The sequence below is a fragment of the Microcaecilia unicolor genome, chromosome 3, assembly GCF_901765095.1.
Source record: "Microcaecilia unicolor chromosome 3, aMicUni1.1, whole genome shotgun sequence".
NCBI classification, from domain to species: domain Eukaryota; kingdom Metazoa; phylum Chordata; class Amphibia; order Gymnophiona; family Siphonopidae; genus Microcaecilia; species Microcaecilia unicolor.
This window is the reverse complement of record NC_044033.1, coordinates 530,543,452-530,562,704: the sequence shown is the minus strand read 5'-3', so window position 1 is coordinate 530,562,704 and position 19,253 is coordinate 530,543,452. Positions and strand designations below refer to the sequence as shown.

General features: G+C 45.8%; 1 protein-coding gene across 1 annotated transcript in view; it reads right to left on the bottom strand.

Moving 5' to 3' along the window:
* AMD1 (adenosylmethionine decarboxylase 1) overlaps positions 1–19,253 on the bottom strand; it is a 98,452-nt gene that overhangs the window by 21,797 nt on the left and 57,402 nt on the right. The window contains exons 6-7 of the mRNA XM_030199213.1: positions 12,191–12,335; positions 729–821 (exon numbers count right to left, since the gene is read on the bottom strand). Of these exons, the coding sequence (XP_030055073.1) occupies positions 729–821; positions 12,191–12,335 (238 nt within the window). The remainder of the gene's footprint in view (positions 1–728; positions 822–12,190; positions 12,336–19,253) is intronic.

The window sequence follows — 19,253 nt, the reverse complement described above, 5'->3', positions numbered from 1 at the left end:
ACACAAGAATTTGGACAGGTCCGATGTGACTATAAAGAACATTCAAGTTTTTGGTAAATATCTGGCTTAAGATAAAGGAGGAAATCCAGAAAGAAAACATTGCGAGGCTGGTACTAAGAACGGCTAAGGGGGAGCCCTTGACACAGCCTTTTAGGGCGAAACATGCATGTCGGGGCATTGTTGAACCCCTGGTCTGACCGTTCAGTGCAAGTTAAGTATTGCTTATAAGTAACTTAGAGATTAAAAATTAAAAAGTAAAATGAACAGTTAAATAAGTAAATGAAGAAACAGTTTAATAAAATATTATCGCCAGTGAGGATTTGGGTGCTGTTGAATGTCCAATAAAAGAGTGAAGTTGGTCATGTGCACTGCTGAGGCGATAAAAAACATAAAAAACATATGAATGATCTCTATATGATATATGGTTAAGGTGGAGGTTAAAATCATATATGAGCCTTGTTAGGGGAGTAGTTAAGATAAAGGATTACACAATTTCTGCTTTACTTAGTTCATGCAAGTTACTAAGATTTCAGAAAACTATATTTTATACTGTAACACTAAGCTGGTCTTACATGCATCCATAACACTTTCTCCAATTTAATGATACTTAACTGAGACTAAATCTACTACATACAGAGAAACACATGATCATTCATTTGATTTAACTGATTTCTGAGAGACTTGTGGGAGATCTGATATACCTCACCCAACTACTGCAGACTACTTACATCTGACTTCAATCCATTCATTGAATAGCCACAAGGACTAAACATTGTAGCATCAATGACAGAACCTGGTATCAGGTCACGAATTCCACTCACCTGAAAAGAAAATACAATTTATTAAATTAAAATCTTATACCATACTAACAAAAATCAGAAATGGTATTTGTTTTGTTTCCCTCATGCCACAACATAACCCAAGTTAAGGAAGAGCACTAGGCAGTTAGCACTTTACCTTCTCCTTTATCCCTCCAGGAATGCAATATCAAATTGACTACAAAATTATTTAAATCTCAGATGTACAGATCAGTACCTTACAGAATGACACAGGGACAAAGTGTCTCCATCCCTGCCCTATCCCCATGGGCTCTGTCCTCATCTTTAGAAGCCTCAAACAATTATGATTTTATATTTAAATCTTTTAAAAGTATAAAAGAGAATATGCTGTGCAACTGTTGTGTATAAATTACAAGTAGAAAACAATAACAGTAAGCAGCTATAACCTTCTTCACTACCACCCTCTACCCTTCCAACCTCAATATAGAGTAGTTACTCACCTGTAACAGGTGTTCTCCGAAGACAGCAGGCAATATATTCTCACTGATGGGTGACGTCACGTTGGCCCGGAGGACTTTCCAGCAAAGTCCATGACAAAACTAAAAATGTCCCCCGTCGCGCGGGCGGATGCAGTGCGCATGCGCGCGTCCACTTTGCCGCCCGCCGCGCGGGCACATTCCTCAGTTAATTACAAGAATTAGAGGAATACAACTCCAAAGGGGAGGTGGGAGGGTTGTGAGAATATATTGCCTGCTGTCTTCGGAGAACACCTGTTACAGGTGAGTAACTACTCTTTCTCCAAAGACAAGCAGGCCAATATTCTCACTGATGGGGTATCCCTAGCCCCCAGGCTCACTCAACACAACAAAGAATGGTCAATTGGGTCCCGCAACGGCGAGGACAAAAACAAAATTGACCTGAAACCAAATTCAACTAACTGAGAGTGCAGCCTGGAACAGAATAAAATGGGCCTAGGGGGGTGGAGTTGGATTCTAAACCCCAAACAGACTCTGCAGCACCGACTGCCCAAACCGACTGTCGCGTCGGCTATGCTGCTGAAGGCAGTAATGTGATGTGAATGTGTGGATCGAAGCCCACGTCGCAGCTTTGCAAATCTCTTCTATGGTGGCTGACTTTAGATGAGCCAGTGACGCCGCCATGGCTCTAACATTATGAGCCGTGACATGACCGTCCAAAGTCAGCCCGGCTTGGGCGTAAGAGAAGGAAATGCAATCTGCTAGCCAATTAGAGATGGTGCGTTTTCCGACAGCAACTCCCCTCTTGTTGGGATTAAAAGAAACAAACAGATGGGCGGACTTTCTGAAGGGGCGCGTCCGCTCCCCGTAACAGGCCAGTGCTCTTTTACAGTCCAAAGTGTGCAACTTGCTTTCGCCCGGGCTCATGTGAGGAGGGGGAAAAAATGTTGGCAAGACAATTGACTGGTTCAGATGGAACTCCGACACCACCTTCGGTAGAAACTTTGGGTGCGTGCGGAGGACTACTCTGTCATGATGAAAGACAAGGAATGGTGCATGAACTACCAGGGCTTGAAGCTCACTGACCCTACGAGCTGAAGTAACAGCCACCAAGAAAATGACCTTCAAGGTCAAGTACTTCAGATGACAGGAATCCAGTGGCTCAAAAGGAGTTGTCATCAGCTGGGTGAGAACGACATTGAGATCCCATGGCACTGGAGGAGGTTTGATAGGGGCTTTGACAAAAACAAACCTCTCATGAAACGCATGACTAAAGGCTGTCCAGAAATCGGCAAGCCATCAACATGTGAATGAAGCACTGATTGCGCTAAGATGAACCTTGACCGAGTTAGTCTTAAGACCAGACTCGGATAAATGCAGAAGGTACTCAAGCAAGGTCTGTGCAGGACAAGAGAAAGGATCTAGACCGTTGCTGTCACACCAGACGGCAAACCTCCTCCATTTAAAAGAGTAACACTTATGGGTGGAATCTTTCCTGGAAGCAAACAGAACTCTGGAGACACCCTCAGAGAGACCAAAGGAGGCAACCTCTATGCTCGCAACATCCAGGCCGTGAGAGCTAGAGACCGGAGGTTGGGATGTAGAAGCGCCCCCTCATAAAACAGTCCAATCTCCATGGCTCTTCTGACGAAAGTTCCAGAAGAAGGGGAAACCATATCTGGCGGGGCCAAAAAGGCGCTATCAGAATCATGGTTCCGTGGTCCTGCTTGAGTTTCAGGAGAGTCTTCCCCACTAAAGGGATGGGAGGATAAGCATACAGGAGTCCTGTCCCCCAAAAAAGGAGGAAGGCAACCGACGCTAGTCTGCCGTGGGCCTGGAGTCTGGAACAGAATTGAGGAACCTTGTGAGTGTCCTGGGAAGCAAAAAGATCTATCGATGGAGTTCCCCAAACTCGAAAGATCTTTTTGGCAATAGTCATGTTCAAGGACCACTCGTGAGGCCGCATAACTCTGCTCAGCCTGTCGGCCAGACCGTTGTTTACACCGGCTAGATAAGTGGCTTGGAGAAACATTCCGTTTTGATAGGCCCATAGCCACATCTGCACGGCCTCCTGGCACAGAGGACGAGATCCGGTTCCACCTTGCTTGTTGGTATAATACATTGCCACTTGATTGTCTGTCTGAATGAGAACAATTTTGTTGGCTAGCCGATCTCTGAAGGCCCTCAGAGCGTTCCAGATCGCTCGCAATTCCAGGAGATTGATCTGGAGATGCTTCTCCTGAAGAGACCAAGCTCCTTGAGTGTGAAGCCCATCTACATGCGCTCCCCACCCGAGGAGGGATGCATCCGTCGTCAGCACTTTTTGAGGCTGAGGAATTTGGAATGGGCGCCCCAAGACCAGATTGGATCGAATGGTCCACCAAGTGAGGGAATTGCGAAAATTGGTGGACAGCCGGACAACATCCTCTAGATTCCCTGTGGCCTGAAACCACTGAGAAGCTAGGGTCCATTGAGCCGATCTCATGTGTAGACGTGCCATGGGTGTCACATGAACTGTGGAGGCCATGTGGCCAAGCAATCTCAACATCTGCCGAGCTGTGATCTGCTGAGATGCTTGTACTTTGGAAACCAGAGACAGAAGTCTGTCTGCTCTGGGTCCTGGGAGATAAGCACAAGCTGTCTGTGTGCACAACAGAGCTCCTATGAATTCCAATTGTTGAACTGGGACGAGATGGGACTTGGGGTAATTGATGACAAAGCCCAGCATCTCTAGCACCTGAATAGTCATCCGCATGGACTGCAAAGTTTCTTGCGGGGAGGTGTTCTTCACCAGCCAATCGTCCAGATAAGGGAACACATGCACTCCCAGTCTGCGTAGCGACGCTGCCACAACTGCCAGGCACTTTGTAAAAACCCTGGGTGCAGACGCCAAGCCAAAAGGCAAAACACAGTACTGAAAGTGCTGTGATCCCAGCCGAAATCGAAGATACTTCCTGTGGGCTGGAAGTATCGATATGTGAGTGTAAGCATCCTTCAAGTCCAGAGAGCATAGCCAATCGTTTTTCTGAATCATGGGAAGAAGAGTGCCCAGGGAAAGCATCCTGAACTTTTCTTTGACCAGATATTTGTTCAGGGCCCTTAGGTCTAGGATGGGACGCATCCCCCCTGTTTTCTTTTCCACAAGGAAGTACTTGGAATAGAATCCCAGCCCTTCTTGCCCTGGTGGTACGGGCTCGACCGCATTGGTGCTGAGAAGGGCGGAGAGTTCCTCTGCAAGTACCTGCCTGTGGTAGGAGCTGAAAGACTGAGCTCTTGGTGGGCAATTTGGAGGTTTGGAAATCAAATTGAGGGTGTACCCGCACCGGACTATTTGAAGAACCCACCGATCGGAGGTTAAGAGAGGCCACCTTTGGTGAAAAAATTTTAACCTCCCTCCGACCGGCAGATCGTCCGGTACAAGCACTTTGACTTCGGCTATGCTCTGCTGGAGCCAGTCAAAAACCCGTCCCTGGTTTTTGCTGGGGAGCTGCAGGGGTCTGCTTCGGTGCCCGCTGCTGACGAGAGCGAGCGGGCTGGGGTCGAGCCTGAACCGGCTGACGGGAATAAGGAGTGTACCTACGATTTCTAGAAGCGTAGGGAGCACTTCTTTTTCCCTTAAAAAACTTCCTAGCAGTGGAAGTGGTTGCAGAAGGCGCCCGGCGGGAGAGAGAGTCCATAGCGTTATCACGCTGGTAGAGATGATCAATCATCTCTTCAACCTTCTCTCCAAAAAGGTGATCCCCCCGGCATGGGATATCTGCTATCTTCCGCTGAGTTCTTTCCTCCAGGTTAGAGGCATGCAGCCATGAGAGCCTGCGCATCGCTATACCTTGAGCGGAAAAGCGAGATACCACATCGCAAGTGTCAAAAATGCCCCTGGACAGGAACTTGCGACACGCCTTCTGCTGCCTGATCACTTGGCGAAAGGGTTCAGCTTTCTCCTCAGGGAGTGTATCTACTAAACTCTCAAGTTGCCTCACAGAGTTCCGTAAATGCACACTCGTGAAGAGTTGGTATGACTGGATTTTGGTAGCGAGCAGACCAGCCTGATACGCCTTCCTCCCAAAAGAGTCCAGAGTTGCAAACTCCCGCCCCGGGGGCGCCGAGGAGAAATTCCTGGAACTCTTGGCTCTTCTGAGGGCGGAATCCACCACCGCTGAATCATAAGGCAATTGGGTCTGCATGAGACTGGGTTCCCCGTGGATCCGATATTGGGACTCAACTTTTTTAGGGACGGTTGGACTAGAAAAAGGCTTCTCCCAGTTCCTCAGCATAAGTTCCTTAAGAGTCTCATGAAAAGGAACTGTGGCAGAAGATGAAGGTGGAGATGGATAGTCCAGAACCTCAAGCATTTTGGCCCTGGGCTCGTCCACAATTTCCACGGGGAAGGGGATGGCCTCAGACATCTCCCGAACAAAAGATGAAAAAGACAAGCTCTCGGGAGGAGACAGCTGCCTTTGTGGCGAGGGAGTGGAGTCAGATGGAATGCCTTGAGAATCCTCGCCAGAGAACTCCCCATGCACTCCATCATCCTCAGATGAGGTATGTTCAGATGGGGCTAAAAGCTCAGACAGAGCCGCCCGGATCTGAGCCCGTCTCGACGAAGAGGCTTTACGGCCTCTATGATGGTGCCGAGAAGTTGATGGTCCCTGAGACTCCGGAGAAGCTTCCTGTTCCGATGTGTCGGGAGAGTCAACTCGGGAAGCCAAAGACACCGGCACCGGAGGCGGCACCGGTGAGACAGACCTCACCACAGGCTGAAGGCCTGATGCAGAAACATCCGGCATCGGTAATGTCGACACCTTCGACGCCGTCGGCACCGGTGCCTCTGAAAGCATCGACACCAGCCCCGTCGACGCCGTCGGTACCGACAACCTCGATGCCGACTGCCACTGCTGCATCATGTCCATGAAAAATGGGAACATGGCCTGCATACGCTCATCCAGAGCTGGTGTCGGAAGAGGCTGCGGGGTCGGTTGAGGTGTCGGAGGCAAAGTCTGCTGAGGTTGGGGAGTGGGGACTCGGCTGCCAGCGACCCCACGCGTCGGAACCTCAGTGATAGAGGGGAGAGCGATCCTCTCGGCACCGACGCTTCTCGGGTATCGAGTGTATCGATGACCCGGAGCTCCCGGTGCCGTGTCTCGAAGGAGATCGACGACGATGCTTCTTGGCCTTCGCCCGACGCATGTCGTCGAGACTCCTCGGCACCGGAGAGGAGGACGTGGAATCCACACGTCTCCTCGGGGCCGGGTCCGACGCAGGACGGTCCCGGGGGGCCTGCACAGCAGGAGGCGCCGAGGCGGGTGGAGACCCACTCGATGCATCACTGCTCCCAGCGTGCATCGGTCTAATGGCAGCCTGTCCCCTGTCTCCCGGTGCTGACGCCTCCTTCGACGTCGACGACCTCGAAGACATCATCCTCGACGGCACTGACTTCACCGGCGCCGATTTGGAGGGCGCCAACTTAGACGACGGCGCCGAAGCACCGGGCCCAAAAATCTTTTCTCTCTGGGCGTCTCGAGAGAGCAGTGTCCGCTTCTTCATGGCGAGACACAATTTACAACTCTCCGAGCGATGATCCGGCCCAAGGCACTGAATACACCACGAGTGTGTATCAGTGCCAGAGATGGCCCGATGACAGCGGGCACAAGGCTTGAAGCCGCTGGGCATCTTCGTTGACATCTCGGGAAAAATTGTCCCTGCCAAATCAAAAGACGCGATTGTGTCTATAAAAAGATGACACAAAAAAACAAAAGAAAAAACGGGAAAAATACCCGACCGAGCGATTTAAATAAAATCGCAGTCTAAAAGAAAGGAAACTTAATAAACGAAAAAACTCTAAAATAACTATAAAGGATACTTCGCTTTTTTGTTTTTTGAATCTTCACCTCCGGGCACAGGAGGAACACGAAGACGAAGGTCGAGCTCCGTGTCACCTCAGACGCGGAGGAGAAAAAACTGAGGAATGTGCCCGCGCAGCGGGCGGGAAAGTGGACGCGCGCATGCGCACTGCATCCGCCCGTGCGACGGGGGACATTTTTAGTTTTGTCATGGACTTTGCTGGAAAGTCCTCCGGGCCGACGTGACGTCACCCATCAGTGAGAATATTGGCCTGCTTGTCTTTGGAGAATTTAAGGTTTAGAATTTCTCTACCCCAAGAAATTCTAATCCATCCTGTTAAAATGTCCCGGGTACAAAATACAACCCGTTCTGTATGCCCTAGAGGGGAAAAATATGTCCTATGAAGCACTGTTATAATTTTTAATGTGTGGATGAATAAGAAGTCATCAACAATCTCAGGATTCAGTCTAGCTCTCTTGTCTTCCACAGTCCTTCCTGCAATAGAAGATGTCTTCTTAGAAGATGTGCTGGTAGTTGTTTGTACGGAATCCCCCATGCAAATTTTGCTAGTTGTGGCCAGCATGTTTGGTTGTTCCCCCCCACCCCCCCCCCCCCCCCCCAAAAAAAAAAAAAATCACAATATCATCTGCATCACTCAAACAAACAGTTCAGTTCATTAGGCTTCAAAGTAGAAAATGACACGGGGACAAACTGGGCTCTGTCCCGTGTCATTCTCTACTATGTATACAAAATGCACCACTTTCTTAACTTCCGTTAATAACTAGGTGAAATCTGTCTGGAGTGCTTAAGAGCAGATAAGCACTAAGTGCCAGTGAGTAGAAAGCAAGTTGCTAACCTGTAACAGCTTCCTTGAAAACAGCAGCTTAAACAAGGTCATAAAATTGAACTAAATCTTCCAGGATCTCGTGAGCAGCATCTCCATTCCAGTTTAGATTTAGCAGGGGGAGAATAAGTCAAAAGGGAACGGAGTGAGGGAAAGACTGGTGACCTCTTCAGAGAAAGCGAAGTTACTCACATATAGCAGATGTCTCCGAGGACAGCAGGCCAAGAATTCTCACAGCTGGGTGATGTCATCCGACAGAGCCTGGTGCAGATGCTGACTAGTGGTATTAACAGAGAACTTTCTAGCAGCAACCCACCACACATGCACTGGTGCCTTCCCAGCAGAGGCACAAGCATGGGTCTCTGAATCATTTCAAAAAGCTAAACAAAACAATTCTAAGGGGAGGTGGGAAGGTTATGTGAGAATACTTGGCCTAATAACACTGGAGAACATCTCCCAGAGGTAGCTTCACTTTCTCTGCATACAGGCCAGCCTTTTGTATTTACAGCTGGGAATCATAACTTAATAGCCATACTGGGTCAGAACAATGGTCCATCTAGCCCAGTATCCTGTTTCCAACAGTGCCCAAGCCAGGTCACAAGTACCTGGCAGAAACCCAAATACCGGCAACATTCAATGATACCAATCCCATGGCAAGCAGTAGCTTCCCCATGTCTGTCTCAATAGCAGACTCTGGACTTTCCCTCCAGGAACTTGTCCAAACCTTTTTTTAAACCCAGATACGATAACCACTGTTACCACATCCTCTGACAAGGAGTTCGAACAACTATTCGTTGAGTGAAAAAAATACTTTCATGTAGCTTCCTTGAGTGTTCCAAATGTACTTTTTGGAACGAGTTAAAAATAATTTTTCTCTACTCCTCGTTCTACACACACACTAATATCTCCCCTCATCTGTCTCTTTTCCAAGCTGAAGAGCCCCTCATCAGTCTCATTTCCAAGCTGAAGAGTCCTAACCTCTTTAGCCTTTCCTCACACGAGAGAGGAGTTGCACCCCCTTTATCATTTTGGTCGCTTTTCTTTGAACATTTTCTAATTCTGCAATATCTTAAGATACAGTGAACAGAACTGAATGCAATACTCAATGTGAAGTTGCACCATGGAGCAATAAGAGGCATTACAATGGAGGAGTGGCCTAGTGGTTAGGGTGGTGGACTTTGGTCCTGGGGAACTGAGTTTGATTCCCGGCACAGGCAGCTCCTTGTGACTCTGGGCAAGTCACTTAACCCTCCACTGCCTGCCGCATTGAGCCTGCCATGAGTGGGAAAGCGCGGGGTACAAAGTGTAACAAAAATTAAAAAAAAAAATTTAAAAAATAAGAGGCATTACAGTATTTTGGTCTTATTTACCATCCCCTTTCCTAATGATTACTAGTATCCTGTTTGCTTTTCTGGCTGCTGCCACACACTGAGCAGATTTCAGTGTATTATCTACGACATCTAGATCTTTTTCTTGGGTGCTGGCCCCCAAGGTGTATCCCAGCTTGTATCTATGATTTGAATTATTCTTTCCAATGTGCATCACTTTGCATTTGTCCATATTAAAATTAATCTGTAATTTGGATGGCCAGTCTTCCAATTTTCTAAGGTCTTCCTACACTCAAAGTCCACACGTGTTTCAACAACCTTGAATAGTTGTGTCATCTACAAATTTAACCACCTCACTCAATTTCCATATCCCTACCAGACTCACTGAAAACAATGCTAGGACAATAGGGATATGAAAGGTTGAGGTCTCTAATTCAATCTGAATCTATTTTTATACTAGTTGTGGAGGTGCAGCTCGAACAGCACAAAACAGGGCCTAGAGGGGTGGAGCTGGATGCTAGAAAAATTCTGCAAAACTACTTTCCTGAACAGGCAGTCACATCAGGTTTTTTTCTCAAGGCAGTAGTGAGGTGTGAATATATGGACAGATAATGTCGCAGCTTTGTAAAATTTCAAGTGAGCTACTGATGTATTTTTTTTATTTTATTGCATTTGTATCCCACATTTTCCCACCTATTTGCGGCCTCAGTGTGGCTTACAATACATTGTGAATAATGAAAATACAATTTGTTACAATCAGTTATGGATTACATTGTGAGAAGTTAAGCGAGACAAAGTCAAGGTATCGTTAGGGAATAGGACAAGAAAAAGAACAATGGAACAATGGAAAGAGACAACAGGAAATTGGTAGGGTGATAGAACCTTAGGTATAACATTTTCTGTGAGTGAAGGTTTAAGTGTGATGAGATTACGGGGGATGAGTTCAGAAAAGAATGTATTGGTGTATTTCTGGAATAGTGAGTGTGGACTTCATGTGTATTGCTCCTTAAATTTTTATCGAAGAGATGAGTCTTCAGTAGTTTGCGGAAGCTGGTTAGTTCGTGGCTTGTTTTCAAGTTGTGTGGTAGTATATTCCAGAATTGCGTGCTTATGTAAGAAAAGGTTGATGCGTGCAGCGCCTTGTATTTTATGCCTTTGCAATTAGGGAAGTGGAGGTTAAGAAAAGTTCGAGATGATCTTTTAGCGTTCCTGGGTGGTAGGTCTATTAAGTCGGACATGTAGGCTGGAGCTTCACCGTTAATTTTGTGGACTAATGTGCATACCTTAAAAGTAATGCGTTCCTTAAGTGGGAGCCAGTGCAGCTTCTCTCGTAAGAGTTTAGCACTTTCGTATTTTGGTTTTCCGAAGATGAGTCTGGCTGCTGTGTTCTGGGCTGTTTGAAGTCTCCTCAGTATTTGCTCTTTACAACCTGCGTACAGTGAATTGCAGTAATCCAGATGGCTGAGTACGAGGGATTGCACTAGGTTGCGGAAGACGGATCTTGGGAAGAATTGTCTTATTCTTTTCAGTTTCCACATGCAATAGAACATCTTTTTGGTTGTGTTCATGATGTGTAGACTTGGGTTAATTTCGTTGGATATTTCTTTGATATCTTGTTTGAAAGGGATGTATATTGTTACATCGTCGGCGTATATATATGGGTTGAGGTTATGATTTGATAGGAGTTTTGCCATTGGCTCTGACATTATGAGCCTTGAGAAGACCCTCTGGAGTCAACCCAAAATGGGCATAAGGAAATGCAATCTGTCAGTCAACTAGAAATTGTGCATTTGCCGATAACTACCCCCAATCTTTTTGGGTCAAGAGAAACAAGGTTGGGTGGACTGTCCACTCCAGACAGAAGGTTAAAGCTAGCTTGCAATCCAAAGTATGCAGTACTCACCAGAATGGGCACGTGGTTTTGGGCCAAATGTTGGTAGAATGAGTAAGATGGAACTCCAACATTACTTTAGGAAGAAACATACAGTGCATGTGGAGAACTACTCTACTGTGGTGAAACTTAGTGTAAGGTGGATTAGCTAATAAAGCCTGAAGCTCACTGACCCTGCGAGTTGTGACTGCCACCAGAACTACAACTTCAGATGACAGGAATCAAGCAGCTTAAAAGGAGCTTTCATTAGCTAGGTGAGGACAACATTGAGATCTCATACCAGATTGGATAGGGGGCTCGCTCAATAAGAAACCTTGCATGAAGCAACAATTAGAGACTGTACAGAAATGGATTTATCCCCTAACAAGGTGATAAGCACTGACAGAGAAGAACCTTTGCAAAGTTGGTTTTCAAGCAGTTTTTGTGTAGGACACATGAGAGGATCTAAGGCCTTGCCTTCACACCATACAGCAAACCTCTTCCACTTAAATGAGTAACACCTCTTAGTGGACTCTTTCCTGGATGCAAGATGTGGGAATGGAAGTGAACCTGGAAGATGTACTGAGCCAAATTGACAAATTAAAGAGTAGTAAATCACCTGGACCAGATTGCATACATCCAAGGGCACTCAAAGAACTCAAGCATGAAACTGCTGATAGCAATAAGTTAAAATCGTCAGTAGTACCTGAAGACTGGAGGGTGGCCAATGCGATGCCAATTTTTTAAAAGGGTAGGGGTGATCCAGGAAATTATAGACCGGTAAGGTAGGCCTGATGTTGGTGCCAGGCAAAATAGGGTATGATTTGAATATATCAGATCATCTGTTCTGAAGGACTACCTGTCTTCTGCTGTTTCCCTTGTGGTGCTTACTTAGCAATGGAAAATCTGCACCTATAGTCAAAACTCAAGTTGACTGGCAAAAAGCCAGATAGAAAATGTTGAAGTAATTTAATGAACCTGCAGATCAAAGCAAGTAAGGTAGTTTAAAGTCTACTCCCCAAAGCAACCAAATTGATATAAAGATGTCTTACACGAGTGACATCATTTGCAGTAACACCATCTTTCATGTAGAACTGGTCCATAATGTCAGAGTCAAGCTCACTCATTAGAATTTCCAATGTCTGATCTGGCTGGCTGATCGCCATAGTCTCCGAGACGTCCAGAGTGTACAAGTACCTGTCAAAATACAAGAAATACAGCCATCAACAAGTGAACTACTAAAGCAGGCAGACACCCAATACACCTCTAGCTATTAAACATTTAGAAGTATTGCTATCAGTTAATGCTAATGCTTTCTGGGACCATAGCAGTTCATGTCATTGGTATACCTTAATTTGCACAGAGCATTTACACTGCCAAAGGGAGACATTAGATCTTACCTGCTAGTTTTCTATCCTCAAGTCTCTCCAGATCATTCCCCCACAAGTGGATATATGCCCTTCTACCAACAGATGGGAAGACACGACCTGATAGTGTCATCCCCTTATAAGGCCCTGTGCAGTCCTAAGCCACTCAGTATTTCTAGTGACAAAGCAAAATCCCCCCAGGGAAAAGGAACCACCAAGGTCAAAGTGTCATTGCTGTGTGTCCTGCTGTGTGTGTGTGCTTTGTTTTTTTTGTTTTTTTATAAAGTGTAACATGTACTTCTCTTATCACCAATCGGCACTGCCTGGTTCTTTTCCGCTTGTCTTTGTTTGGTTTACAGATACAGATCCTTCTCAAGCCTAGGCTCATGCTGATGCTACAGCCCCAGCACAAAAACTACTAACAGAGAAATAAGGGCAGGATCGAGAATGGTCTGAAAACCCAAGGAAAGAAAATTAAGCCAGTAAGATCAAGTTTCTCCTTACCTTCTCCAGACCATTACCCTCCACAAGTGGGAAGTACAAAAGCAGTACTAACCAGGGGCAGGGAAAAAAAAACCTCATGCCAACATTATAGCCCCAAAGCTCACCTCCTGCTGAGCCTGGATATCCAGTCTAATGCTTCACAAACAAAATGGATCGACGAACAGGTGGGCCACTCTGCAAATGTCCTGAACAGGCAACAAGGACTGCTCAGCCCGAGTGAAATGAGCCTTCAACACTCGGCACTTGCTTGCCAATGAGCAATTATGCAGATACCACTGTCTCCTTACCCAACGAGCAATTACTTTTGAAGCTGCTTTAACTCTCTTGTGACCGCCAAACACAAAAAGTCTAATGGACTTCCAAAATTCAGCTGTCCACTTCAGAGAGGCAGCACGCATCCAAGAATCGGAACCCTTTTAACAAAACACCAGTAAGGAAATAGATTGGTTGAGAAGGAAAGGAATACAAAACAAACAGGAAAAACACGCACAGACCCCATAGAGTTTGACAGTGTCAGCTCGATTTGCGCGTATCTGTTGATCAACCAGACTGAATCACAACGCTTTGGTTTGACATTTGCAGTATTTATGTATATGCTCCTTTGGAAGAATTATTCATTTGACCCCTGATGTAGGCGGTGTGATACACTGAAACATGGACCGTGTCGGGTCCTTTAATATCTGCATCAATAAAGTATTTCTTCATAACAGCCCCAGTGTTGGATTCGTCCTTCGATCAGCCTCTACTTTTTCCAGTTTGAGATGGAAAGGAGACACCATTTTAGGCAAAAAGGAGTGGGCAGGCCGCAAGACCAGTCATTCCTCAGAAAAATTCAGAAAGGACTCACAAGAGAGCATCTAACTCTGAAATGCACCAGTCAGAAGAGATGACTACCAGGAAAGCCACCTTCAGGGAAAGATCCTTCAATGTAGTTGAACATAGAGGCTCAAAGGGCACCTTCACCAATGCCACCAAGTCAAAGTGGGAGTTTCAGGGTGCTTGATACCCCCCTAAATCGCAAAACATCTAAATGGAGGGAAAGAGGACACCCCCAAACCAGGCCTTGAAAAGCCGCCAGAGCTGCCAACTACAACCATTATAAAGAGTGCCAGAGCTTTTTCCAAACCTTCTTATATAACAAATGATGGCAGATAAAGACCTGTATGGTGAAGCAATTGTAAAATTCCTGTGATGGAAGACCGAAGCAGGGAGACGACCTTCTCTTCACAACATGCTGACAGCATGGAATGTTGCTACTATTTGGGTTTCTGCCAGGTACTTGTGACCTGGACTGGCTACTGCTAGAAGCAGGATACTGGGCTAGATGGACCATTGGTCTGACCAAATATGGCTATTCTCATGTTTTTAAAAGATATGCCAAACTCGCACATACTCCAAGGAAGTGGACCACTTATGCAACCTCAAGGTTGAAATTACGCCAGCTGGGTCACATGATGGCTGAGGAAGAATGAAGACAAGCGGGAAGAGCTGCCGGCTGATTTATTACTGATTCCTTATTCTTCTATGGCCACACTTTGTTTGCTCCAAATATATCCTATTAACATCGGAGAGATATGCCCCCGCAGGCTGATCCTAAAAAAAAAAAAATCAGCTAAGAAGTCCAGCATCAGGGTGAAAATGCCAAAAGACACCAGACAACCCACCATGCTGCAGTGTCTTTCCCAACAAGCTGGCACCTCGCTGTCTGGCGCCTCCCTCAGCTAATTTGAACACTTCACTGGATGGGCCTGAGATAGGTTCTGGTATTTCTTCTATGGCTCGTGTGCCGACAGCGATTAAGGAAGGCAATGGCACAGCTAGCCGCCAGCTTACAGGCGTACAAAAGACATTGCTGAGGTTCGAATGGAGTTGCATGTGGTGGCTGGCCAGCTAGATCAGGTGGAGAATCAAGTACCTTGGAAGATAATTTTAATGGGCTCAGGAGGGATACAGATTCTCACAATACAACTATTGCATCCTTGTACAAATTAGATTTAGAAAACAGAAGTAGTTGTTCTAACACCTGTATTATTGGCATACCGGAAGGATGCGAGTCTACTAAGATGGTGAATTTTGTGGAAACTACCCTCTGAGAAGTTCCGGTGGACTTCACAATAGAGTGGGCTCACAGAGTGCCTATGCAACCAGTACAAAGGAACCCCAAGAGCTCTCCTCGCCCCATCTTGGCAAAGGTATTTAATTTCTGCCATAAGGAACTGTTGATGTCCTGGGCTAGAAAGCAAAGTCCCTGATGTGGCAGAACCATCACATTTTGCTCTTCCCTGACTTTAGCCCAGAGCTGGATCGGAAACATATGGTCTATAAAGAAAACGTTTATTCCAGCATGGCATACCAATAGCCATTCGTTATCCGGCTACACTAAGCATTCAATGCAAAGGTGAAAAATTTCTCTTTAAGGATCTGGCAGAGGCCGAGAAAATCTTACTGTATACTTTCCAGATGATCCCCCCATTTCCCTGTTCTCAGAGAAGGGGCTTGAAGCGGACAGAGCCCGTCTTGTCATCTCCAAGCAAGCTGCAGCAACAAAATGCATTAATGGTAGAAGTTGGGCCTGTGTTGTGCCTCATTTCCTCCATGATCATTTATAAAGTGTTTATCATGCCATATTGACTCCATATTGGAGTGGAGGAGTGGCCTAGTGGTTAGGGTGGTGGACTTTGGTCCTGGGGAACTGAGGAACTGAGTTTGATTCCCACAGGCAGCTCCTTGTGACTCTGGGCAAGTCACTTAACCCTCCATTGCCCCATGTAAGCCGCATTGAACCTGCCATGAGTGGGAAAGCGCGGGGTACAAATGTAACAAAAAACAAAAACTGATAAACGCCTTTGCCAGTTCTGATCCCCAGTCATCTGTAAACTGACTTGACTAAACATAAGATGAGTGATGTTTTGTATGATTTAAAATGTTTGGCTCTGAATGGGATTCTAGCAATCCAGCACAAGGTTCAGATCGAACGTGGTTAGTGAATCCCACTTTGTAATAGGAGTGGAGCATGGTAAAATGCTGATTTTGTTTTTATTTTTGTTACATTTGTACCCCTCGCTTTCCCACTCGTGGCAGGCTCAATGCGGCTTACATATTGTATACAGGTACTTATTTGTACCTGGGGCAATGGAGGGTTAAGTGACTTGCCCAGAGTCACAAGGAGCTGCCTGTGGCTGAAATGGAAACTGAACTCAGTTCCCCAGGACCAAAGTCCACCACCCTAACCACTAGGCCACCCCCCCCCCAACAGACCGGGAGGCTCTTCCTCTGTGACATTTGAGGCTGCATCTTTTTCTTTTACAACACCCCAGTGCCTCCAACTCGTTTTTTTGGAGTTTGCCTTTGTTTTTGACCATCCTCTAGTCTCAAGTGGGCTGATCCGTGACCCAACACGCCAGCCAGAGAGAGTAATTCGATATTGCTTCCTTGGCTGGTTAACCCGGGTGGTTATATCTTAGGCAGGTCGGGGAAACTGATTATCCACTCCAGCAATGAGGGCTCCCAAGATGCTGGCTGTCCACACCAGTGCACTTTATTTTTTATTTTATGTATTTTGTTGTTCATTATATATTTTATAATCCTCAGGTTCCTTCGCACTCTATTTGATTTGTATCCCTAATTTTCCTTTACTACTAAACATTTCTAAAGCGCTACTAGGGTTATGCAGCGCTGTACAGTTTAACAAAGAAGGACAGTCCCTGCTCAAAGGAGCTTACAATCTAAAGGATGAAATGTCAAGCTGGGTAGTCTAGATTTCCTGAGTAGAGGTAAAAGGTTAGGTGCCGAAGTGGGCTTTCAGCAAGGATTTGAAGACGGGCAGGGAGGGGGCTTGGCGTATGGGCTCAGGGAGTTTATTCCAAGCATAGGGTGAGGCGAGGCAGAAAGGGCGGAGCCTGGAGTTGGCGGTTGTGGAGAAGGGTGCCGAGAGGAGGGATTTGTCCTGAGCGGAGGTTTTGGGTAGGAATGTAAGGGGAGATGAGGGTAGAGAGGTAATGAGGGGCTGCAGATCGAGTGCATTTGTAGGTTAGTAGGAGAAGCTTGAACCGTATGCGGTACCTGATCGGAAGCCAGTGAAGCGACTTGAGGAGAGGGGTGATATAAGCATATCGGTCCAGACGGAAGATAAGACGCGCAGAATTCTGAACGGATTGAAGGACTCCTTTATTTTTATAAGTTCCAGCTGCTTTTTATTTTCCATATGTCTATCTTATGTTACCATGGTGGAGGTCTTGTTTACCTTGACATCTTATGTTAGAGGCATGCAGGGTGTACATAAGAGGAAGAGAATTTTGAGGGAATTGAGTAACATAGCATCTGATATTTTTCTCATACAGGAGACTCACTTGGTGGCACGAGATAGTGGACATTTGCGGGCTTCCCTGGGTAGGGAAAATTTTTCATTCATTTGGGACAACAGTGCTAGGGTGCTCATTATGCTGCATAAGAAATTTAAAGGTAGGGTCTTGCCCTTTTGGAAGGATGATTCTGGGCAGGGTGTGGCGGTGGAAGAGGCGGTGGGCGCCTTTAAATGCTGCTTGGTGTGTGCCTATATCCCTAACCATAAACAGTTGGATTTTTTACGCACATTATTGGAAAGGGTGTCTATATGGACAATGTTACCTATACTTTTTTTTTTTTTTTTTTTTGGGGGGGGGGGGGGGGGGGGGGGGGATCTCAATTTGGTGGTATCTGAAGCTTGGGATTGCTCTGTACGGGTAGGCCCATCCTACTTGAGTAAGGGCCCTGGTAATGTAGGGCTTCAGCAATTTTTACAGTCATACTCCCTAGTGTATGTCTGGAGGCAGCAGAACCCCAGAGTTAGAAGTTACACGTTTTGACTATTTCTTATGTTCACCTCAGCTTTTCCATAGGCTCACTAGTTGCATTATGGACCCTAGTACTCTCTCCAATCATGCGCCCTTGCGGATGTCTTTGCAGGGGTCTGAGCTCGGTACCCCAGGCCCCACACCGTGGAGGATGAACACTGCGGTCTTGGGGCATACACGCTTTGTGCAATCTGTCACAAAAGCCCTTCAGGAGTATTTGATGTTTAATGATACCACAGTGATGGATGTTTTTATAAATGTGGGATGCTCTTAAGGCAGTGGCAAGGGGCAAATTTATACAGTATGGCTCCTATTTGAAAAAAATGTAGGACTCGGACCCTTGCTATTGTCTTACATGAGCTGAGACGGGCGGAGGATGATCATAAGGGCTCTCCGACGTCTGCAGTCACAGGCCAGTAGGCACCGCTATCACGAGTATCTGGATGAGGAGCTAGCAGATATATACAAAAGGACCAATCGGGAACTGGTAATAAATTAACTCCAAGTCCTCATATTAACTGAGATTAAGATCGGAATCTCAGCTGTTAATACAAAGACAAAAGATTGCCTTACTCTTCACTACCAATTATAATGTTCTAGTACTTATTGTGTTGTCATTGCAAGTAGTATGCCATGCCATACTTTGTATTGTTCGAATATTTTTACTTATCTAATTGCCTCCTGCTCGTGTTTGATCTATTCTTACTGTAGACTGCCTTGAGTGAATTCTTTCAAAAGGCGGTAAATAAATCCTAATAAAGTCCTTTAGCCTATTTGAAGGCTGAGTTACTTTTAACTACCAAATTCTGCACAATTTGTAGGCAAACATGCCTTGAAGAAGTTGCAGTAGTAAAATTTATGAAGAGGGCATGTATCAATACTCTAAGGGTCTCTTGTGTGAAAAAATGTCTAACGGAGTAGAGAATACCTAGTTTTAGAAAACAAGAATGCACAGCTGCAGAGATCTGTGATCTAATATTGAGATGTCCTAAAAAGAAAGTTATTTCCTGTTCCTTGGCTGCTGGAGAGGTAGCACCGCTACTGACCTGAATTAGGTGTTAAGGTGTGAGGAAGCAGAATAGTTGCAAAGGTTACTAGGACAATCTGATTACTGGGTTAGCTTCAAAGGGTCTGTTTGAAGCAGTCCACTTAAAATTGAAAACCTCTCTCTTCGACAAAATATATCACAAAGATCAACACGTGTAACTGTACAATCTTTAACATATCCAGAAATGTTCTTTAATGTCTTTTGCTTTAACACTATCATGTATTTCACCACCATGTAACCTAAAACCCTCTGTAAAACCAAATGTATATTCTCTTCTATTTCCAGTATCCATGATGAATTGTACGCCACATTGAGCCTGCAAAGAGGTGGGATAATGTGGGATACAAATGCAATAAACAAATAT